The sequence below is a fragment of the Salmo salar genome, chromosome 21 (genome assembly GCF_965601325.2).
Source record: "Salmo salar chromosome 21, fSalSal1, whole genome shotgun sequence".
NCBI lineage: Eukaryota > Metazoa > Chordata > Actinopteri > Salmoniformes > Salmonidae > Salmo > Salmo salar.
The window spans coordinates 34,644,985-34,669,571 of NC_138311.1; the positions used below are offsets into that span (position 1 = coordinate 34,644,985).

General features: G+C 43.1%; 1 protein-coding gene across 3 annotated transcripts; it reads left to right on the top strand.

Moving 5' to 3' along the window:
• Positions 1-1,726: 1,726 nt before the first annotated feature.
• On the top strand, positions 1,727-24,427 carry LOC106582235 (WD repeat and FYVE domain-containing protein 2). 3 transcript variants are annotated; one of them, XM_014165102.3, is made up of 13 exons: positions 1,727-1,964; positions 2,833-4,307; positions 12,035-12,102; positions 14,592-14,665; positions 15,216-15,270; positions 15,590-15,740; positions 17,168-17,280; positions 18,049-18,175; positions 19,301-19,406; positions 20,094-20,195; positions 20,830-20,960; positions 21,079-21,187; positions 21,480-24,427. In XM_014165102.3, the coding sequence occupies exons 2-13, from the start codon at positions 4,249-4,251 to the stop codon at positions 21,507-21,509; spliced, it is 1,125 nt and encodes a 374-aa protein (XP_014020577.2). In that variant the 5' UTR covers positions 1,727-1,964; positions 2,833-4,248; the 3' UTR covers positions 21,510-24,427. The 3 variants fall into 3 exon arrangements, 2 of the variants coding, with proteins under 2 accessions (XP_014020577.2, XP_014020576.3); XR_001323274.3 differs by lacking the exons at positions 1,727-1,964; positions 2,833-4,307 and adding an exon at positions 8,681-9,016 and having other exon boundaries at positions 19,301-19,456; XM_014165101.3 differs by lacking the exons at positions 1,727-1,964; positions 2,833-4,307 and adding an exon at positions 8,687-9,016.
• The last annotated feature ends 160 nt before the right edge of the window (positions 24,428-24,587 follow it).

Sequence of the window (24,587 nt, forward strand, 5' to 3'; positions counted from 1 at the left end):
AATGTTTGACCATATTAGAAACACATATTTCCCTCAGATTACACAGATCCACAAAGAATTCTAAACAAATCCAATTTTGATAAACTCCCATATCTTTTGGGTGAAATACCACAGTGTGCCATCACAGCAGCAAGATGTGTGACCTGTTGCCACAGAAAAGGGCAACCAGTGAAGAACAAACACCATTGTAAATACAACCCATATTTATGTTTATTCATTTTCCCTTTTGTACTTTAACTATTTGCACATCGTTACAACACTGTATATAGACATAATATGACATTTGAAATGTCTTTATTCTTTTCGAACTTGTGTGAATGTAATATTTACTGTTAACTTTTTATTGTTTATTTCACTTTTTTTTTTAGCAATGTAACATGTTTTCCATGCCAATAAACCCCCTTGAATTGAATTGATACCTTCTGGGTGGAAACGTGCGGTTGTGTTGCCATTTGTAAAACCAAGTAATGATCCTGCTAGGGTGGGCAGTTATAGTGTAACGGGTGTCATGTGTGGAGGACCAAGACGCAACAGGGAAGTGTATACTCATCTTCTTTTTAATATTGACGAAGGTGAAACAAGTATACAATTACGAAAACGACACTAACAGTTCTGTCAGGTGAAGAACACAAAACAGAATACAACTACCCACAAAACCCCAACGGAAAACAGGCTGCCTAAGTATGACTCCCAATCAGCGACAACGATGTACAGCTGTCCCTCATTGAGAGCCATACCAGGCCAAAACAAAGAAATACAAAAACATAGAAAAAAGGACATAGAATGCCCAAAACCCCAAAACACACAGAAAAACACCCCCTGTCACGCCCTGACCAAACTACAAAATAACCCCTTTTACTGGTCAGGACGTGACATATAGGCCTATAGCGCTGACATCGAACATGTATAAATTGATGGAAAAGATTATAGTGAGTAGAATGATGTATCTCTTGGAAGTCAGGGGTTTGATGAGCGTTGCACAGAGTGGGTTCAGGAGAGGGAGGTCTGCCATGGATGCCCTGGTGACAGTTAGTACAGGGATCGCCAAGGCCCTGAAAATAAAAGAGGTAATGAGTATGGTATTTTTCTTCTACATTGAGAAAGCTTACGATACCATGTGGAGGGAAGGGTTGTTGATCAAGTTGAGTGCATTGGGCACTAAGGGTCGTCTGTATAACTGGATCATGGAAATCCTGTTTGATCTAGTCATACTGGTGAGGGTGGGGTCAGAATTGTCAATGGGGTTTGAAGTGGACAACGTTACTCCTCGGGGAAGTGTGGTTAATCTGGTTTTGTTCTCCCTGATGATAGATTCCATATTTAAGGATGTGGGACAGGGAGTGGGTGTGGCCTTGAATGCGATGATGGGGATATTTAGGAGAGAGGTGGGAAGGGAAATATGCAATGAGGAAGATACAAGAAGCTGTGGGAGTTGTGGAAGATTGGTCTCTGATATGCGGTTTAGGATGTCTGTGGCCAAGTCTTAATTTATGGTGTATTTTAGGAGGAAGGTTTTAACCTGTTAAATGGAAGGAAGGTTTTAACCTCTTAAATGTAAAAGACCCTATTTGATTTGTTTTATTCAATTCAGTCTGGTATGAGAACGGTAACCCCTATCTGCAAAAGTAGGGTGTCTGCGGAAAGCTGAGTATCTTGGCTATTGATCGGTGCTTTCACATCTTTGGTGTAATTTACAACCATATATGGGCATACAACTGTATAAACACAGGCCGAACCAATGACCTCATTTCAAGATGGCTGCTACCTACATTCCGGTTAGCGTTGTGAAGTACAAACGAAATAAACACGGAATACGTTGATACACACTGAAAGCTGGGACTCCACAGATCATGAGGATATCATATGTGTCTGCCTGTGACCTACCGTTATTGATCACCAGCCCCGAGAGTCATTTTTTATTTATTTTACACAACATTTTCACCAAACAGCAAACATCTTACAAGGTAAGCTTCGATTTGGTCTGTGTTTCAGCAATAACTACATGGGGGGTGTGTATCAAATTAATCCTTAGGTTGGTAGGAACAAATCTAGACTATTGCCAATGTTATCTGATTATATATGACTTAATGTGATGTTGCTTACGCTCTGTAGGCATCCATTACACAGGGGATTGGCGACTATGGCACCTTGACAGTCTTGTAGCCAATGAGATAAGCTTTCCAGGGATATATAGTTGATCTGGGTGGGACAAAGCAAGGCTTAGACCTTTATGCGTAATGCGAACTATTGCGACCTGGCTCAGAGACGAGACGCACTGAGCACCCTACATTACGTTGTAAACAGATTTAATCGCTTTAATTGAATTTCTTTAGCGTGAAAGATGGCTTCTCAAGGGGGGAGGAGTTAAAAACTAAGAATATTGAACAGGAACCTTAAAAGAAGGCAGTGTGGCGATCCACACTTATTTTCATGACATTATATAGCTAATTTACTATATGTATTTCGTTTTTTTATAAGTTGTCTGCTTTTTGTGCTTTGGATTTAGTTTACATAGGCCTATGTAACAAGTCATTTTAATGTTATATAATTCCAAAGTAGTTATTGGCAATGTTTCATATTAGTTCACTGTTTCCTGTTCCATTCTTGTAACTTTGGAGAGGCCACAAATCTCTCATGGCCGTGGTTTTCACCTCTGCCTTTTCTCCAAAGTGTTACTGTTTGCATTGTGTGTGTCCTTCACCTTCTATGTGAGTCACTGTACAGGTGAAGTTTAGGCTTGGTGTTTTTACTTTACAGTAATGTCATTTTGTAAATTTACTTAGCTGTAATTCTGTGACTTACAAAAATATCCCTTTATTTTATTCACCACAGAGTGGAGGATGCAGAGGATTTGGATGATGAAGTTAGGGAGAGACCCCTCCCCAGCAAGTGCTACCACCAGTCAAGGTCTTCACCCCCCACTGCAATGTCAATCACCCCGCCTGATGGTTCTACATCCACCACTCGACAAAGACCCCACTCCTCTTCAACCACCCCCACTGCAGCCCTGGCACCACTTCCCACTGCAAGTTCATCTGGAGGTGCAGGGCAGGGAGGAGATCTAGGCCTAAACAGAGGAGAGGCAGTGGAAGCAGCACAACAGAGGGAGATGACACTGAGGACAGGTGGCATACGGTCCTTGAGGATGATGAGGAGCCAGAACAATTTAGGTTAACCCAAAAGACCGGATGGCCCACAGTTGCACAGGAAGGAAGATGTCCTAGAAACCTGTCACCATGGGTGTCATGCTCAACTACATTTCCTTGGTGATTTACATGGGACTGGTAAAGGTATCAAGACTAGTTGACAACTGGAACAAGTCCCCACTCTATAGGTTCGAGTCCCTCACCTCCATCATTAGTGAAAACCGATTCTTGGCCATCAACCGTATTCTTCACATGAGTGACCCACAAAAGGATCAGGAGAATGACCAGAAGAGGGGCACTGCAGGGTATGATCGTATTACAAGAGTCATGGTGGAGGCATGCAAAACGTACTTCCAGCCTGCTCAAAATTAATCTATAGATGAGCGCATGGTTGCCTCAAAAGCTCGAATTGTCTTGAAGCAATATATGAAAAATAAGCCGACCAAATGGGGCTACAAGCTCTTTGTGCTAGCCGATTCTGCCTACACGTGGAACTTTTCATCTATGAAGGCAAGGTGATCACACCCACTGGGAAGGGCCTTAGTTATGACTCTGTCATGCAACTGATGGACTTCCCCTTACTTGGCAGTGGGTACAAGCTCTTTGTGGACAATTTTTATACTAGTCCCATGCTTTTCATAGACCTCTTGAAAAAGAAAATGGGGGCGTGTGGCACCATTCGTCCTAACAGATTAGGTTTCCCCAAGACCAAGGTAAACGACATGACAAAGACAGTGGAGAAGGGGACCGTACGTTGGGTCAGGACTAACACGCTGCTTTTTGTGAAATGGAACGACACTAGGGAAGTAACCATGCTCCCCACACAGCATAAGGCATTCAATAACGGGGCATGGGTGAGGAAGAATGTCCCTTTTTCTGTGAAGGACTAAAATGCCAGCATGGGGGGTGTCAACCTATCTGATGCTCTGACAGGCTACCACCCGGTCCTCCACAAGACCAGGATGTGGTATAAGACCATTTTTTTACCACTTTGTGGACATTTCTACAGTAAATGCTTTCATTCTGCACAAGCAGATGGCCAAAGCAAAAAAGTCAAACCCCTCTCTCACAGTTGGCCTTCTGAGAGCAGCTGGTGTTGGAAATGGCTGAATTGGGGGGCCCAAAGCAACCTCACAACCATCACAAGACCCCCCACTCAAGGTGAGCGCCACTATCCAACAGACATGACAAAAGGAAGAACTGCACAAAACACAGGGGCAATTTGTTTTTTGAAATGCCAAATCTAATGTCTGAAATCACTGCCTCATTGCCTGCATCCGTAATGGGTCTGCGATCAAACGACCACCCCTCATCACTGTCAAACGCTCCCTAAAACACGTCTGCGAGCAGGCCTTTCTAATCGACCTGGCCGGGGTTTCCTGGAATGACATTGACCTCATCCCGTCAGTAGAGGATGCCTGGTTATTCTTTAAAAGTGCCTTCCTCACCATCTTAAACAAGCATGCCCCATTCAAATAATGTAGAACCAGGAATAGATATAGTCCTTGGTTCAGTCCAGACCTGTCTGCCCTTGACCAGCACAAAAACATCCTGTGGCGTTCTGCATTAGCATCGAATAGCCCCCGTGATATGCAACTTTTCAGGGAAGTTTGGAACAAATATACACAGGCAGTTAGGAAAGCTAAGACTAGCTTTTTCAAACAGAAATTTGCATCCTGTAGTACAAACTCAAAAAAGTTCTGGGACACTGTAAAGTCCATGGAGAATAAGAGCACCTCCTCCCAGCTGCCCACTGCTCTGAGGCTAGGAAACACTGTTACCACCGATAAATCCACTATAATTGAGAACTTCAATAAGCATTTCTCTACGGCTGGCCATGCTTTCCACCTGGCTACCCCTACCCCGGTCAACTGCCCGGCACCCTCCACAGCAACCCGCCCAAGCCCCCACCATTTCTCCTTCACCCAAATCCAGATAGCTGATGTTCTGAAAGAGCTGCAAAATCTGGACCCCTACAAATCAGCCGGGCTAGACAATCTGGACCCTTACTTTCTAAAATTATCTGCCGAAATTGTTGCAACCCCTATTACTAGCCTGTTCAACCTGTTTTTCGTATCGTCTGAGATTTCCAAAGATTGGAAAGCTGCCGCGGTCATCCCACTCTTCAAAGGGGGTGACACTCTAGACCCGAACTGCTACAGACCTATATCTATCCTACCCTGTCTTTCTAAGATCTTCGAAAGCCAAGTTAACAGATTACCGACCATTTCGAATCCCACCGTACCTTCTCCGCTATGCAATCTGGTTTCAGAGCTGGTCATGGGTGCACCTCAGCCACGCTCAAGGTCCTAAACGATAGCATAACCGCCATCAATAAGAGACATTACTGTGCAGCCGTATTCATCGACCTGGCCTAGGTTTTTGACTCTGTCAATCACCGCATTCTTATTGGCAGACTCGACAGCCTTGGTTTCTCAAATGATTACCTCGCCTGGTTCACCAACTACTTCTCTGATAGAGTTCAGTGTGTCAAATCGGAGGGCCTGTTGTCCAGACCTCTGGCAGTCTCTATGGGGGTGCCACAGGGTTCAATTCTCGGGCCGACTCTCTTCTCTGTATACATCAATGATGTCGCTCTTGCTGCTGGTGATTCTCTGATCCACCTCTACGCAGACGACACCGTTCTGTATACTTCTGGACCCTCGTTGGACACTGTGTTAACTAACCTCCAGACGAGCTTCAATGCCATACAACTCTCCTTCCGTGGCCTCCAACTGCTCTTAAATGCAAGTAAAGCTAAATGCATGCTATTCAATCGATCACTGCCCGCACCAGCCCGCCGTCCAGCGTCACTACTCTGGACGGCTCTGACTTAGAATACGTGGACAACTACAAATACCTAGGTGTCTGGTTAGACTGTAAACTCTCCTTCCAAACTCACATTAAGCATCTACAATCCAAAATTAAATCTAGTATTGGCTTCCTATATCGCAACAAAGCATTCTTCACTCATGCTGCCAAACATACCCTTGTAAAACTGACCATCCTACCGATCCTCGACTTCGGCGACGTCGTCTGTAAAATAGCCTCCAACACTCTACTCAACAAATTGGATGCAGTCTTATCACAGTGCCATCCGTTTTGTCACCAAAGCCCCATATACTACCCACCACTGCGAACGGTACGCTCTCGTTGGTTGGCCCTCGCTTCATACTCATCACCAAACCCACTGGCTACAGGTTATCTACCAGTCTCTGCTAGGTAAAGCTCCGCCTTATCTCAGCTCACTGGTCACCATAGCAGCACCCACTCGTAGCACGCGCTCCAGCAGGTATATCTCACTGGTCACCCCCAAAGCCAATTCCTCCTTTGGTCGCATTTCCTTCCAGTTCTCTGCTGCCAATGATTGGAACGAACTGCAAAAATCACTGAAGCTGGAGACTCGTATCTCCCTCACTAGCTTTAAGCACCAGCTGTCAGAGCAGCTCACAGATCACTGCACCTGTACATAGCCCATCTGTAAAGAGCCCATCTATCTGCCTCATCCCCATACTGTATTTATTTATTATCTTGCTCCTTTGCACCCCAGTATCTCTACTTGCACATTCATCTTCTGCACATCTACCATTCCAGTGTTTAATTGCTGTATTGTAATTACTTCGCCACCATGGCCTATTTATTGTCTTAACTTACCTCATTTGCACTCACTGTATATAGACTTTGTTTTCTTTTTTCTACTGTATTATTGACTGTATGTTTTGTTTATTCCATGTGTAACTCTGTGTTGTTGTATGTGTCGAATTGCTATGCTTTATCTTGGGCAGGTCACAGTTGCAAATGAGAACTTGTTCTCAACTAGCCTACCTGGTTAAATAAAGTTAAAAAATAAATGCCAGATCGCTTTTTGTTTCCTGGCAGAGAGAGACTGCTTCAAAGACTATCATGACACGCACAAGCTATGGTGAAAGTGAAATCTAATCATCTACACCTGGGATGTAATATGAATGCCATTTGTAAATAGTTCAGCTTTTTTCTAATTTTGCACATTTTTAGTGAAGGGCACGTTTGTAACTAAGTTTGTGTTTGAGACATTTCTATAAATGTTTTAATATATTGTATGTCTGTTGCTTTTATATTGTTTTTGTTAACAGTTCATTTGTATGTGGGACCAATACATTGGACATGCCAAGGCTAAACGTTCAGGCACTTTGGAGAGGTTGGAAAAAACACATCCCTGTATGTCCCCTGACACCACCACAATGTTTGAGAGATGTTGGTGTTGTAATTTATTTTTTTAATAGTGAACAAAACTTAGCCACATCCAGTGTGCAAAAACAGTGCAGTTACCATATTCGGACTCTTTGGAGAGGTTGAAAAGACACTTGAATGTACCCTGGATACCCCATAACACCGCCACAATGTGTGAGGTTGATATGTTAGAAATTGTGTTTTTATACTGAACAAATAGCATTTAGGGATTGCAAATATGTAATGGCATGTGAATTATCTAATTTACAGACACATGCCACTTTGGAAAGTTTTAGGGACACTTGGAAATGTCCCGTGACCACACCTGACATCACGTTACGTGCTTCAGCACTCGGCTGTCCCGTTCTGTGAGCTTGTGTGGCCTGCAACTTTGTGGCTGAGCCGTTGTTGCTCCTAGATGTTTCCACTTCACAATAACAGCACTTACAGTTCACCGGGGCAGCTCTAGGTGGGCAGAAATGTTACAAACTGACTTGTTGGAAAGGTGGCATCCTATGATGGCACCACTGAGCTCTTCAGTAAGGCCATTCTACTACCAATGTTTGTCAAGGGAGATTGCATAGCTGTGTGCTCAATTTTTTTGTATACCTGTCAGCAGTGGGTGTGGATGAAATTGCTGAATTCACTCATTTGAAGGGATGTCCACATACCTATGTGTATATATAGTGTATATAGATATTTGTTTTTATTTGTTTTTAAGGATATATACAGATGGTTCAAAGGATTCAGTCTGTGGTAGGGTGGGGGCAGGGGTGTATATCCCAGATTTCAATGTTAGAGTATGAAAGCGGTTAACTGATTGTGTCAATGTATGTGGCCGAGTTCATGGCCGCTCAGTGGTGATCTGCTCTGATTAGGCTGCAGTGTCGAGTAGTGTATAGACGAGCAGGTCGGTTAGGGGAGACTTGTTTGTGGAGATGGTGGTGCTGTTAATGGGATTGAAGAGGATGGGAGTGGTGGTAAGCTTTTGCTGGGTTCCCACCTATGAGGGTGTGGAGGGTAATGAGAAGGCCAATGTGGTGGCTAAGAGTGCTGTGAGGAGAGAGGGGTCGATATTCAGGTCCCGCTTCGCCGCAGGGAAGTCAAGTCCTTGATCTGGGAAAAAAGGGCTCGATCTTTGGCAAAGGGAGTGGGGATGATAGTATTAAGGGGAGGCACTTTTATCACTTGCACCGGTCAGCAAAGGAAGAGGTGGTGTCTAGGGCTCTTTCACTTAGAGTAAGAGGAATAATGAAGATAATTTAATGTAGGTAGGCCATGACTGGCGTTACACTCCAGTACAGTAGGTGGCGGTGTTTGTACCTTAACGTTGGATGCGATCTGCCAACCCAATCCCAAAGAACAACGCCGTGGTCAGCTGACGAGCAGCGTCTTTGGCTGTCACAACACACGATATGCCGTGTTCAAAGTGCTGCTACAATCTCTAACACTTCTGCGGCTCGACTAGGGTGTTATGTTACGGATAGCCAAAACCAGCGAAGCAGCTAGGCCTATACCTCCGGAATGGCGGCACAAATACAACCCAAACCGCAGACTCGAACTCCTGTTCTGCTCAACAAAATAGAGGCTTCCCAAGATGTTGTAAACACGGCGGTCATAATTCCAAAGGAGGACGGGGTGATCAGCGTCTCCGAGGACAGGTAGGATGATACTGTTTGAGACCATGTCAAATATGTGACTACAGTAGGTAAAACATAATATTACAGATTGTGCACTATTTATAGTACCGCAAACATGTACTGGCCCTATCGTCATCATGGCTGGCGTTAAAACAGAGACAAATTACCCTCTATTCACGCCACTAAGATACGAAGTCATTTTCGTAGCAGGTTAGGAGAGCATTTTCTCCAGCCCTAAACCAAACCATAAACTCAGTATCCTAACTGAGGAACGCGAAACTCCGTTCTTACTTCGAGACGGAGTTGAGTATTGATAACTGGTTGCGCCATCTGTTAGCAATAACAATGCGTCACCATCAGTCGATACTTGTAAAAATGTAAGTAATGATAACTGTTAGGCCAGCCTGTACCTACAATTGCGGTCTTTCCGCGGGGTTCTGAAATTCATACTTGTCATGACTTTTTTCAAATACATCCACCGACTTATGAGAAAAAGGTCGGTGGTTTTATTCAATAAAAGTATGAACCCCACAGTTGTACAGGACAAGCATAGGTACAATCATTTTCAGAATTTACATTTTTACAAGTATCGACAGGTGGTGACTCAATGTTGCTAACAAATCGCGCGACCAGTTATCGATACTCAACTCCGCCTCGATATAAGCGAACGGAGATGAGCGTTCCTCCGCTCTCTTCCAACGTGCAGCATAAATTCTCATAACCTGTTATGAAAAAGTGACGTCGGTAACGAAGTGGTGTGAAAATAGTTTTCTTAACTAAAAGACGCAGAGATTGAAACTCAGCAAAAAAAAGAAACGTCCTCTCACTGTCAACTGCGTTTATTTCCAGCAAACTTAACATGTGTAAATATTTGTATGAACATTAGATTCAACAAATGAGACATAAACTGAACAAGTTCCACAGGCATGTGACTGACAGAAATGTTATGTGCCCCTGAACAAAAGGGGGGGGGGGTCAAAATCAAAAGTAACAGTATCTGGTGTGGCCACCAGCTGCATTAAGTACTGCAGTGCATCTCCTCCTCATGGACTGCACCAGATTTGCCAGTTCTTGCTGTGAGATGTTACCCCACTCTTCCACCAATGCACCTGCAAGTTCCTGGACAATTCTGGGGGGAATGGCCCTAGCGTTCACCCTCAGATCCAACAGATCCCAGACGTGCTCAATGGGATTGAGATCCGGGCTCTTCGCTGGCCATGGCAGAACACTGACATTCCTGTCTTGCGGGAAATCACGCACAGATCGAGCAGTATGGCTGGAGGGTCATGTCAGGATGAGCCTGCAGGAAGGGTACCACATGAGGGAGGATGTCTTCCCTGTAATGCACAGCGTTAAGATTGCCTGCAATGACAACAAGCTCAGTCCGATGATGCTGTGACACACCGTCCCAGACCATGATGGACCCTCCACCTCCAAATCGATCCCGCTCCAGAGTACAGGCCTCGGTATAACGCTCATTCCTTCGACGATAAACGCGAATCCGACCATCACCCCTGGTGAGACAATACCGCAACTCATCAGTGAAGAGCACTTTTTGCCAGTCCTGCGACGGTGGGTTTGTGCCCATAGGTGACGTTGTTGCCGGTGATGTCTGGTGAGGACCTGCCTTACAACAGGCCCACAAGCCCTCAGTCCAGCCTCTCTCAGCCTATTGCGGACAGTCTGAGCATTGATGGAGGGATTGTGCGTTCCTGGTGGAACTCGGGCAGTTGTTGTTGCCATCCTGTACCGGTCCCGCAGGTGTGATGTTTGGATGTACCAACCCTGTGCAGGTGTTGTTACACGTGGTCTGCCACTGCAAGGACGATCAGCTGTCCGTCCTCTCCCCCTGTAGCGCTGTCTTAGGCGTCTCATAGTACGGACATTGCCATTTATTGCCCTGGCCACGTCTGCAGTCCTCATGCCTCCTTGCAGCATGCCTAACATGCTGACCAGACCGGACACGTCACATGGGCGTGCGTCGCAAAATAAATGTAGAAATCCATGTTATTCAATTATTGCACCCAATTATTGCTTACGCGCGCCAACAAACGTCTGCGATGCCAAGGGCTAAAATAGAACTCCTTTCTATTTCTGACGCAGATCGCTCTGAAAGTCCTGCCTCTCCCATCTCCTCATTGGTTTATAGAAGCAGGTACCCACGTGCCATCTCCTCATTGGTTATACCCACGTGGGTGATTGAAAGACGAACTGTTTTGCCGGTCGTCGTGGTAATACTATGAATGTTTAGATGCCGATCACCATATAAAGTCCAAAGAAGAGATGACTAGAAACGATTCGGTTGGCCGTTTTATGTGTGAATTAATTGTCGGAGTAGAGGACCTTGTGCATTTCAGGTAAAATAACAACCTAATGTTTATATCCCAGGACAAATTAGCTAGCAACAGCAAGCTAGCTAAATAGGACAAATTAGCTAGCAAGTGCAAGCTAACTAGTTAAATTGCCATACATGTTTAATGCTTTTTGACCTGTCCCCAAATTAATATAATTGGTTGAGTTTGTTTTGATATTTTAACCTGCGTGTTGTGATCGCGTTTGGTGTAGGGGGACAAAATAAATTTATGCACGATGGCGCACACGCTCAGCCGTTTTGGGTTTCGAGTTAGGCACATTCACGCAGATGAGCAGGGACCCTGGGCATCTTAGTTTTGGTGTTTTTCAGAGTTCGTTGAATGGCCTCTTTAGTGTCCTAACTGTGACCTTAATTGCCTACCATCTGTCTGTAAGCTGTTAGTGTCTTAACGACCCTTCCACAGGTGCATGTTCATTAATTTTTATGGTTCATTGAACAAGCATGGGAAACAGTGTTTAAACCCTTTACAATGAAGATCTGTGAAGTTATTTGGATTTTTACGAATTATCTTTGGAAGCAGGGTCCTGAAAAAGGGAGATTTCTTTTTTGCTGAATTTATTATATGCTACTTTATTTTAGTCAATACCTCTCTGACATGGTGGTGCCTATGGCAGTTTGATAGTCCCGACCAATACATAACCAGAATGGCTTTATGTGACCCGCAGGACAATCCGGATATGGCTAAAGAGAGACAGTGGCCAGTACTGGCCCAGTGTTTACCACACAATGCCAGGTGAGTCATCACCTCTCATGACTTACTGGGCGATTCCACGCCAGCAGGAGTGGAAAATATGTTTGGTATCTCAGATTGTTCAGGCAATTCTCACGTTAGAACTTAATTGGGAGGAAGTATGTTTAATATGTTTTTTTACATTTATATTCCAAACCATTTTTGGGGAAAATCATGATGACATTTTGCCATTTTAGGTCCTTTTTTGACCTATACATGCCTCCTGTAAGACTTTGTCGTTATACTCCTTTATAGTGTGCTCTAACACATGGACTATGTCTAGATTCTGAAATGCAAATCTTCACATTAATTTATTAAACATAACATGAATATCTCAAAAGTACCCTTTTTGATTTAGTTAATTTTAAGACGTATTGTTTGGAACAATATACTATATAAGTGCATAACATTTCCAGAGTGGGCCTTGACTTTTTCCACATTTTGTTACATTACAGCCTTATTCTAAAATTGATTAAATTGTTTTTTTCCCTCATCAACTACACACAATACCCCATAATGACAAAGCAAAACGTTTTAAGTTTTTATGCATCTAAACTGAAATCACATTTACATAAGTATTCAGACCATTTACTCAGTACTTTGTTGAAGCACCTTTGGCAGTGATTACAGCCTCGACTCTTCTTGGGTATGACGCTACAAGCTTGGCACACCTGTATTTCGGGAGTTTCTCCCATTCTTCTCTGCAGATCCTCTCAAGCTCTGTCAGATTGGATGGGGAGTGTCACTGCACAGCTATTTTCAGGTCTCTCCAGAGATGTTTGATCGGGTTCGAGTCCGGGCTCTGGCTGGGCTACTCAAGGACATTCAGAGACTTGTCCTGAAGCCACTCCTGTGTTGTCTTGGCAGTGTGCTTAGGGTCATTGTCCTGTTGGAAGGTGAAACTTCACTCCAGTCTGAGGTCCTGAGCGCTCTGGAGCAGGTTTTCATCAAGGATCTCTGTACTTTCCCCGTTCATCATTCCCTCGATCCTGACTAGTCTCCCATTCCCTGCCACTGAAAAACATCCCCAAAGCATGATGCTGCCATCACCATACTTCACCGTAGGGATGGTGCCAGGTTTCCTCCAGATGTGACGATTGGCATTCAGGCCAATCTTTATTTCATCAGACCAGAGAATTTTGTTTCTCATGGTCGGAGTGTCCTTTAGGTGCCTTTTGGCAAACTCCAAGCGGGCTTTCATGTGCCTTTTACTGAGGAGTGGCTTCTGTCTGGCCACTCTACCATAAAGGCCTGATTGGTGGAGTGCTGCAGAGATTGTTGTCCTTCTGGAAGGTTCTCACATCTCCACAAATTCTTGGGTCACCTCCCTGACCAAGGCCCTTCTCCCCCGATTGCTAAGTTTGGCCGGGCGGCCATCTTCTTCCATTTAGAAATGGAGGCCACTATGTTCTTGGCGATCTTCAATGCTGAAATGTTTTGGTACCCTTCCCCAGATCTGTGCCTCGACGCAATCCTGTCTCGGAGCTCTACGGACAATTCCTTCGACCTCATGGCTTGGTTTTTGCTCTGATATGAACTGTGGGACCTTATGTAGACTGGTGTGTGTTTTTCCAAATCATGTCCAATAAATTGAATTTACCACAGGTGGACTCTAATCAAGTTGTAGAAACATCTCAAGGATGATATATGGGAGCAGGATGCACCTGAGCTCAATTTCACGTCGCATAGCAAAGGTTCTGAATACTTATGTAAATAAGGTATTTTTTATTTTTAATACACATTTGCAAAACATTTCTACAAACCTGTTTTCGCTTTGTCATTAGGGTTAGATCGATGAGGATTTTTTTTATTAAATACATTTGAGAGTAAGACTAACAATGTAGAAACAGTCAAGGGGTCTGAATACTTTCTGAATGCACTGTAAGTGCTTAGTTTGGACGTTGTCAATACTTTTTGGTTTATTGTCCTAGCTCTAGTCACCAGCTAGGCCAAAACTCTATACCATAAAAACAGGCTAACATTTCAGACAGTCTTTTCAAACAGCTCTTACACTAATTGTCCATTATCATATTGTTCACAATTTCACAGTATTAGTCTATTCCAACCTCCCATACTGTGGAAATGTAGAGGACACAGGAAAATCACTTTTGTCTGCACTGGGCTTTTAATGAATTGGTGCATTGTGCCTGGCAGGCTTTTAAGTTTTAAATGCATTCCAAATTGTGATTCCTAGAGATAAGCCTATGCCTGTCTGGAACGGCTGTCTTAAGTCATTCAGGAAGTCACCACCCTCTTCAGTTCCATTTCCTAAAGTGTACTGAAAGTAATCATCTTAATTTTGACATGTTCCCTACTTCCCTTGTTTTTTCTTTCTGCATGTTGTGCAAGACACTTTAATTCCATCATGTAGTCACTTGCCCAGTCAGTGATTTTCCCCTCAAAGCACATTGCAATGTCACTGGAGAGTGGAGACACCCCACACTTGTATATGTTGCAGACATTTTCTTACTTTATTTCCTTTCTCTTCCTAGATTCTTGCTCCTGTATGTCCTTTAACCCAGAGACCAGGAGGCTGTCTATGGGTATGGAGAATGGAACCATCTCCGTAAGTGACTGTTTCTGTTGTCGAAGGTACACTCATGATTGGCCGTCGTACTTTTATACCAAGCATCCAGCCTTATCCCCCAGTCAAGCCTGATACACATACCAAAACCCATACCCCAGGGCCAGATTGGGTCATGATTTCATGTTTAACATTTAGCAGGTCACTAAGTAGCTAGCTACTGTCTCTTGGTCTCGCGCTCTTTCGCACTGACTCTTTGCTTCTCCATACACCAGCACTGATCAATACTGCCAGAGGGGTTGCATCTCTGAGTAACCTAATCTTCCGCATGATTGGTTAAGCAGTTAGGTGTATCAATCAACACAGGGATACTAAATATGTCTATATACAGGAGGTGTAGATCTGGGTTTCTGTATGGGATTCATAGCCTAAAACTAACATGGATATACTTTGCTAAACCTAAGCTCTTCCTTTTGAGTCAGAAGGTAATTTCAAGCGTTGTGTAATTTTGACCTAAAAGTATGTCCATATCAAAGAAATACTGTGCTTTCTCTTGGGAAAACCAGTGAGTGACATACTTTCTGTGTTTCAGGAGTTCATCCTGTCAGAAGACTACAACAAGATGACCCCGGCACAGACCTACCAGGGTGAGATGGGAAGTGTGGCCACAGGCTGTGTTCTTTGTGACTCAGCTGACTCTGGTCAATGGCAGGAAGGGATGAAACATGGCAAAATAATGGATTTTTTTCTATTGATGGCGCTTTGGTTGGTTTTTAGCTACAAGGCCTCTAAAAGCAATGCACTAATATTGAGCTTCCTGCCAACAGTTCTACTGTACGACTGCCATCTTGTCTGTTTTTATCCATTTTAAAGGATGCAAAGAACACCAATCCGTTTACTTTTTTCCTATGTACAGTACATGACCAGTATTTTTTTGTTGATTATCATGACATTGTTCTGTGTCAGCCCACCAGGGCAGAGTGACAGTGGTGCTGTTTGTGTTGGAGATGGAGTGGGTCCTCAGTACAGGACAGGACAAGAACTTCACCTGGCACTGCTCTGAGAGTGGAACACAGCTGGGGTTATACCGCACCACCGCCTGGGTCTCTGGACTGCAGTATCCTTCATCTTTTACAAACCACATTTCTCTATTCTATTTTATTCTAGTCATTCTATTCCATTCACATGCTGTTAGTGATGGGGTAAAAAAAATCACTACAGTTACATATCGCAATATTATTTTTGGACGATATTTGATTCCAAGTATCAATTTGTAAAAAATAATAAAGATTTAAAATAATAATAATATGCTACTGTAGGTAGCGTTAGCTCTAGTTGCTCTAGTTGCTATGTAGCAAATATCTTAACAAGTACTACCTGTGTGTGAAGTCTAAAGCCACAGACAACATTTCAAGTGGTAACAGCACTCGACTGTCTCCTTCACCTCAAAGAAGTATATATTCGAGGCGCTATGGGAGGATATGGCCCTCTTGCGCTTTCTCCTACGATGCAGTAGACCAGAGAGGGAGCCAGGTAAGCGTTCCAGTAGCTTTTCTTAACTGGGAACGCCAACGATAGCTTTCAGTCATGCGGCCCAAGGCAATGGTCCGGGAAATTTCTGTAATGGCAAGATAAAAGGTTTGGGTCCACTCCTCTGTGGTGGACTCTCGCTATCAACTAGCTCTGTGAGGTCTTGAGACTGACTTATGCTTCAAAGACAGGGATAAAGAATTCCAATGTTAAGTACAACAAACAATTTTTTCGGATTTCTTCCTGACATGCATATGGCAGCCATTTTGTTTGTTTTGGCTTTGTATACCTTTTTACAAACCCAGAGAAGTCATTATTACATTTGTACATAGATTTTTCTATTGTGTTATTGACTGTATGTTTGTTTATCCCATGTATAACTGTTGTTTTTGTCGCACTGCTTTGCTTTATCTTTGCCCAGTCGCAGTTGTAAATGAGAACTTGTTCTCAACTGGTCTACCTGGTTAAATAAAGGTTAAATATTTTAATTTTTTATGTTATTCAAAATTCTTGACATGAAGGAACTACTTGGAATGTGTTTTTCCTTTAGTATGTCATCCAGCAAATGTTTCTAAACAACCACGGTTTCGAGTTGGCCTGGGATCAGATTAGTACAGCAACCCTTTTCAGGAGGAGAAATTTGATTGTGTTCTGAGAAGATTTGTCTTATTGTTTTCTCTCTCTTGATTGCTTTTATTTATCCTTCTGGCCTCTCACTGAAAGGTCTCTCTTGAGCTCAGAGACTAAATACATATGATTTTGTAGCTAATGAACAGTTAACTGTGGTGGTAAGTTTTTACTGATGTGGGTTGTTTTTTGTTGGTAATTTAAGAGGTGTAAGGCAGTCAGTCCTTCATTGAATAGAATGAACCACATACAGATCAGATACGAATAGGTTTCAACCAGGAAACACTGATTGAATAGAATAAATAGTGTGTGCAAATCCGTGAAGTTGCTCAGATGCAAACAGTTCAGTTAAACGATCATTGCCATCCTTGACCCTGCCCCTCCCAGGTTCGACGTGGAGACGAGGCACGCCTTTGTGGGCGACTACTCTGGTCAGGTGACCATCCTCAAGCTGGAGCTGGACAGCTGTAGTCTGGTCACCACCTTCAAAGGACACACAGGTATTACTACTACACCCCATGTTGCAAAACAACACTCGTCCCCTACCCCCTAGTACCCCATCCTCCCCCAGCCTTGAAACACCACCATTTGGGACTACTCCATTGGTTCCAATACGCAGAGGAAGCTAAATAAAGTGCCCCTGAATATTTGAAAGAAAACACACATACTATTTTAATCCCATGGAGATTTTATAAATCGGTCTACTACCACTGTTTATTTCCATGTTTTCACCCTAACTGACCGTCCCTCCTGGCCACTCGGCCACCTGCCACCAGTGACAGAGGTAGTGTGGGACATTGTACACTCCAGAGGACAACACTCACAGCTATTTATAAACTCTCTGTTCTGATCTGGGGTCAGTTGTTTTAGCACTCTCACATCTCCTACTTCCTATATTGACAGAAGAGCGTGTGACTGACAATGCTGCTGACAGCACCACTATTCCAGGCCTATCTGTTATCAGTGGGGTTACACATGTTTGTCATTATGCAAATATCTGCCGGTGAAAAGCACTGGAACATATTTCTCTTTGAATTAGACACAAGATGCATGGCTCAAGATGGATGAATTTTGGTTCATTAAAAGCAAAATACTTTTATTGACAATTATTGAGAGGTTAGTTAATTTCAACTTGAATTTGCTCTGAGTCACTTTTGTCCACTTTCTAATAATTGAAGCCTTTTAGTTTCTTGTTTTTGTTCCATTTGTCAAGTTTAAGATCCAGTGATGAGCTGAGGAATGTATGTTTTGTGTTCTGCTGTCTTTAGGCAATGTGACAGCTCTGTGTTGGGACCCAGTCCAGAGAGTGTTGTTCTCCGGCAGCTCAGATCACTCCATCATCATGTGGGACATCGGGGGATGCAAAGGCACCGCTATCGAACTTCAGGGACACAAGTAAGATTCACACACTGAACCTCAACAGAGTCCTCCAATACAGTCTTCAAATGTCTCCATTGTAGTATTAAAACCCCCATTATAAACTGCGTGGTTCGAGTCGGGAATTCTGATTGGCTGACAGCTGTGGTATATCAGACTGTATATTTCTACTGCTCTAATTTCGTTGGTAACCAGTTTATAATAGCAATAAGGCACCTCGGGGGTTTGTGGTATATGCCCAATATACCACGGCTAAGGACTGTATCCAGGCACTCAGCATTGCGCATAAGAACAGCCCTTAGCCGTGGTATATTGGCCATATACCACACCCTTCGTGCCTTTTTGCTTAAATATATTAAAGGTCCAATGCAGTCGTTTTTATCTCAATATCAAATCATTTCTGGGTAACATTTTCAATTAAAATGGTCAAAAAGAAGCAAAAATAGCTTCTTAGCAAAGAGCAATTTATCAAGCAAGAATTTAGCTAAGACTGTTGAAGTGGTCTGAGTGGGGAGGAGAAAGGGGAAAAGTATCTGTTATTGACAGAGGTTTGGAACACTTCTTATTGGTCTATTAATTAATGGTGATGTCACCAGGCAGGCCAAAATCCATCCCACCAAAATAGGCTGAAATTTAAGGCGGTCTTTTCAAACAGCTCTTACACGAAAAGGGCTTTATCATAATTTTCACAATTTCACAGTACTATACCAACCTCATAGTGTGGAAATGTGTATAAAACCACAGGATAATCACATTTTTGACTGCCCTGGGCCTTTGATCAATATGGTAGTCTTAGAAACTGTTGAAATGTCCTTAGTAGTCTCCTTTAGGGCGCTTCATTATCCATAACTCCAGGATGTTTCACGTTCAGTTATGTTGTTGGGAGAGTTGGAAAGTGACTCATGTCACACCCAAGGATGTCATTGTGGTGGTGGGGAGAATCTACAATATTTCTGTACCACATACTCGTGTGTGTGTGTGTGTGTGTGTGTGTGTGTGTGTGTGTGTGTGTGTGTGTGTGTGTGTGTGTGTGTGTGTGTGTGTGTGTGTGTGTGTGTGTGTGTGTGTGTGTGTGTGTGTGTGTGTGTGTGTGTGTGTGTGTGTGTGTGTGTGTGTGTGTGTGTGTGTGTGTTAACAATGCAGTGAGAAGGTCCAGGGCCTATGCTACGCGCCACACTCACGTCAGCTGATCTCCTGCAGCTCAGATGGGGGCATCGTCATCTGGAACATGGACGTGACCAGACAGGAGGTGAGGGAGGGATGGACTGATAAAGATGGAGGAGGAAGACACAACCTCAAGTCAGTGAGACGTGCGTTTGTGTGAAGTAGACAGGTTGAGTTCCTGGCACATATTGTCACCAGAAGGGGTTCGAAGGTTCACACACATCCCACAAACTTAAGCAACTTGGATGCAATAGGACTGTGAGGGAAGTAGAATTAATGTGCTATGGAGCTAAATCTGCAGTGAGGCCTGAGTGTTGGGCAGGGCTGTGTATAGGATTTGCTGGAGCACAGGGCCGGGTTGTGTCACTCAGACATAAGCACACCTTTCTTCCGTAGAATCCGTCTAGCCCTAGATATGGGCCAGTCACAGCTCTGTGAGTCACCTCTGTCATTGACAGCATGGTATGGCAGAGTGCTTTGTCTGGCTGTTTCTGTCACCATGGAGGGATACCTGAAATGTGAACACGTACAGAGAGAGAATGACAAACTCTGAATGAAATTCAGAATGGTAATGTACTGAATGCAAATGAGTGTTCAGTGTAGACTACCTGTGACTCTGACTGGTTCTTTCTCTCACTTTCGTTATACCTAACCACTGAATCTGGATTAGTTTCCTTTTAAAACTCCTGATAGTTAAAGGTAGGATTGAGTAAGGAAAAGCTGACTAGAGTAGTATTTAGAGTCTGTATTTAACCTGTCTCTGTTCCCTCAGACCCCAGAGTGGCTGGACAGTGATTCGTGTCAGAAGTGTGAGCAGCCATTCTTCTGGAACTTCAAACAGATGTGGGACAGTAAGAAAATTGGCCTGCGACAGGTAAAGTGGGCACCATACTGTCACTGTGGGATATAGTTCACATATTGTCCACAAGAGGGCAGGAGAAAAACGTAGTTAATGTTGTTCCTATAAACGGGTTCGGTCACAAACAATGCTCGCTCTTCAATGGGGCAGAAATTTGTGTTGTTGTGATTCTGGATGGCTAGATAGCTCGCAACAATGACAAGAAGCTGCCATGTGATGAATCAAGGCTCGTTTTAGCTAGTTTCATCTTGTTCTTGATACCATGTCTTGTTTTGACTGATATACTCTTGTCTGCTAATATGGCCAAAATGTGATGTAGTTGAGAGACAAGTGCTCATTGTGCAAATGTATTTATGTTTTCAATAAACATTGGAGACAAAATGGCCAACCCTGCCTGTTTTGCCCCATAATTGCTTACACGCGTCAGTTTTGTTGCTAAACAACCAAATCAAATTGTATTTGTCACATGCACCAAATACTACAGGTATTACAGTGAACCCCTCTGTGGCAATGTGAAATGCAGAAACATAGACCTGGTGTGGCCTCCGCTGTTTGTGACTACATGAGTGAGGGCAAGTGAGATACATGCACATTGGCCTTATCTGTAGGCTGAACCCAAGGCTCAGTGTCTCCTGTCTCCTCTCCCCAGCACCACTGCAGGAAGTGTGGGCAGGCAGTGTGTGGGAAGTGCTCGGCCAAGCGCTCCACCATCCCTCTCATGGGCTTCGAGTTTGAGGTGCGGGTGTGTGACAGCTGCCACGAGTCCATCACGGACGAGGAGTGAGTAACATGCACTCACAAAAAAGCCTTAAATATCATCCTCTGGTCATCACAAGTAATCCTATACTTTAATTCCCATGGTGATAACACTATTTTGCCCCCTCCCCATGTCTTACAGCCGGGCGCCCACGGCAACATTCCATGACAGCAAACACAGCATAGTTTACATGCACTACGAGCCTACCACGGGCTGGCTACTGACCTCTGGGGCAGACAAGGTCGTCAAGGTGAGACAAACACTATGTCTCTAAGGCAGTGTTTAGATAGGCAGCCCAATTCTGATCTTTTTTCCACTAACAGGTCTTTTGACCAATCACAGATCTTTTCACATCAGATATTTTTCAGAGTTGAGCTGATTGAGGGAAGAACAATTAGTGAGAAAAATATCAGAATCGGATTTGACTGTATAAACGCAGCCTAATACAGGAATGGGAGGCATTGATTTAATGACAGTGTGTATACACGTATGAAGGGGGCATTGTTTCTTTTGTTATATACCTTTTATGTTTGTGTCAACAGCTCTGGGACATGACTCCAGTGGTGTCCTGAAGGTCATTGTTGATGGAGCTTACATCATGGTGGCCGTCATCCTGAGAGGTGGTGGTAATGTCCACGAGAACAAAAACCACCACAACAATAGCTGAGTAATATCCACAGAACCTAGAAACACCAGGCCTTTCTTGCCTGCCCTTGTCCCTCTTGGTGACTAAATGTGCTGAGGAAGAGCTGTACTCTGGCACCCCATATGGATGGAAAGATTTGGAATAGACGCCTTGAAGAGGACAAAGGTGTGTGTGCTGTATCAGGACTATGAAAGAGCATTTTTTTTGTTTGTTTTATGGATCCCCCTTACCTACAGTATGTCACTCTGGAACAACATTTTGGAACTTCAACTAAAATGTTATTGTGCATACATAATTTCCTATATTCTTTGGTTTATTATATTTATAACAATGGGTCCATAGTAAAAGGAACTCCGTGTAGGCTACCTGCTGAACAACAAATACAGCTAGTCGGGCAAATATAAAGATTATATTTAAGTGCCTTCCTCTTATCATATTGCACCTCTCACTATGGCAAACAGAAAGCATGAAAAAAGTAGTTTATGAACGAATTGTTAAAATAACGTTATACATTTTTTTTTACTGGGGTTGTTATATGATTATCAGTGAGGTATGTACAGTAGCAAGACGGAATAATCTAATATAATCACGAAACTCAAGAAGGTCCCAAAGTTGACCTCCTTACAAGACTCATCCTGTTTGGATTGGCTCTTTGCTTGTTAGCTGCTGTACATAGAAGCAGCAGGTGGAGGGTAGAATAGCCCTGTTTCTGGGTGGACCCTGTTTCAGTTGAGGTGTCAGAAGTGTTCATAGCCTACTGTACATACAGATAACTGCCAAAATAAAGGAACCACCAACAGTGTCTTAATAGGGCATTGGGCCAACAAGCTGCCAGAACAGCTTCAATACGCCTTGGCGTAGATTCTAAGTGTCTGGAACTCTTTTGGAGGGATGTGTCACCATTCTTCCACAGGAAATCTGTAATTTGGTGTTTTGTTGATGGTGGTGGTAAAGGCTGTCTCAGGCACCGCTCCAGAATCTCCCAGAAGTGTTCAATTGGGTTGAGATGTGGTGGCTGAGACACACAGTTTAAACCCCCTATGCTCATTTGAGACCCCCCTTTCAAATTCACTAAGTTCTCTTCTAACCATGCTAGCCAAAATAATTGGGCAACTGGGCATTTTTGTACATGACCCTAAGCATGATGGGATGTTAATTGCTTAATTAAGTCAGGAACTACATCTGTGTGGAAGCACCTGCATTCAATATACTTTGTATCCCTCTTTTACTCAATTGTTTCCATTTACTTTGGCAGTTACCTATAGCTTATAGACTATCCTATAGTCATACATACACACAACTGGTGAACAAGTCTACATGTGGTATCTCACTGTCGGGTAACGGTTGACGACCACAGATGTAGGAGACGTGGAGTAAGACATTTCATTCTTTAGTATTTTTTTCAAATTAATATTGATTTGCTAACTGAAGTTCTTGATTAGGCTTGCCAATTGAAATGATAAATCGTAAAGAACACGTTAATACCAATCATCTTTTTATGATTTTTTTTTACTCTATTGTAGAGTTATTGAAATGTCACCTACTACTCTTTGGACTTCGGTGGTGGACCAAAACATTATTCACCATGTGTCGTCTCTAGTTTCTTTGCACTTCAGTTGTTACGGTTTGATTTCTAAGAGAACAAAATCATAGCTAAGCACTTTTTGTCCAATGCATACACTTACAATATGTTATTATCTACAAATGACACATGGTTCAAGGCTGAAAAGATTTTTCTATTGTGTACGTATAACTGACTGGTGATATGTTAGTGGCTGTGTGTTATGAGTTTATTTATTGCTGTGTGTTACTGTTGCCTCAAAGCTAGACATCTCTCATGTAGCCTACTACACCACACGTGTCAAGGTCATTCTCAAATGGTATTGATGGTTATGATAGGGGTTATCATGGATATAATATAGTTCAAGTTAAGTTCATGCACTGGATTTGCTTTTGGATTTGTTTTTAGACAGAACCACTATTGTAAAACAACAATCTGTCTGCATGTTGATATTTGTGATATAAAACCTAATTACCCATTGTCATTTTTCACGAGTACTAGCATGTTGATTTAATAATCAGTGAAGCCACACATCTTGGGCCTAGGCTAATGCATATCTACTGGTGGAGAATGCTCTATCAGGCTCTAATGCTATTTACAGTAGTAGTCAATCACTGGATTAAATAATTATACTATCCCTATTCGTTTCCTCATTTAATGCCCTCTGTACATTAAAGAACAATATCTGTTATCATTGTTGGTGGTAAAAATGTGTATTAGTTCCATGTTGATTCATACAGCAAGACTAATTTACATTATCTGAATGACTGCCCTAGGATTTGAAATAACTTCATAATAATATTATTAGGTGTGTATTGTAGCCTGGATACCAGTCTGTTTTTCTGCTCATGTCAGCGTTTTGTCATTGGCAACAGTGTTGTTAATACAAAAACTGTCTTGCTCCCAGGCTAGTGCTTCTGTGTGGTCTAGTATGATGCTCACAGGTGGCTGTACTGTATGTGTGTGTGTGACTCCAGGGGGGGTTTGTCACAAAGCCGGATCTGTTTATCAAAGTAAGGTGGATAAGTCCTTTATCCTGCTTTGTGACATTCTCCTCAGATCTTGATGTGCGTGGTGTGTCCAAGCAGCAGACTAATGAAGATCAGCAGTCCTACAGGAATATCATTACTGCATGTCTCGTCCTGGCCCTAAAGCTGATCTGGGTACTGATCATCTGAGTAGAGATGTGTTCATATCATTCCATAATTACAGTTCCTCTTGTTGTCCTGCTGCTGATGTACACATGTTTTGAATTTGATTAAATTGATATGAGGTGACTGAAAGACAGGATGTCTCTTTTTCATGTGAATGCTTGTGCTTACAGTGGGGGAAAATAGTATTTGATCCCCTGCTGATTTTGTACGTTTGCCCACTTACAAATCATTTATCAGTCTATAATTTTAATGGTAGGTTTATTTGAACAGTGAGAGACAAAATAACAAC

Excerpts from the sequence above, each read along its gene's own strand:
- LOC106582235 (XM_014165101.3), top strand. The coding sequence starts at position 8,880 with ATGGCGGCACAAATACAACCCAAACCGCAGACTCGAACTCCTGTTCTG. Across the intron at positions 15,271-15,589 it reads CCCGGCACAGACCTACCAGG|CCCACCAGGGCAGAGTGACA; the intron begins GTGAGATGGGAA and ends GTTCTGTGTCAG. Across the intron at positions 19,407-20,093 it reads TGGACGTGACCAGACAGGAG|ACCCCAGAGTGGCTGGACAG; the intron begins GTGAGGGAGGGA and ends CTGTTCCCTCAG.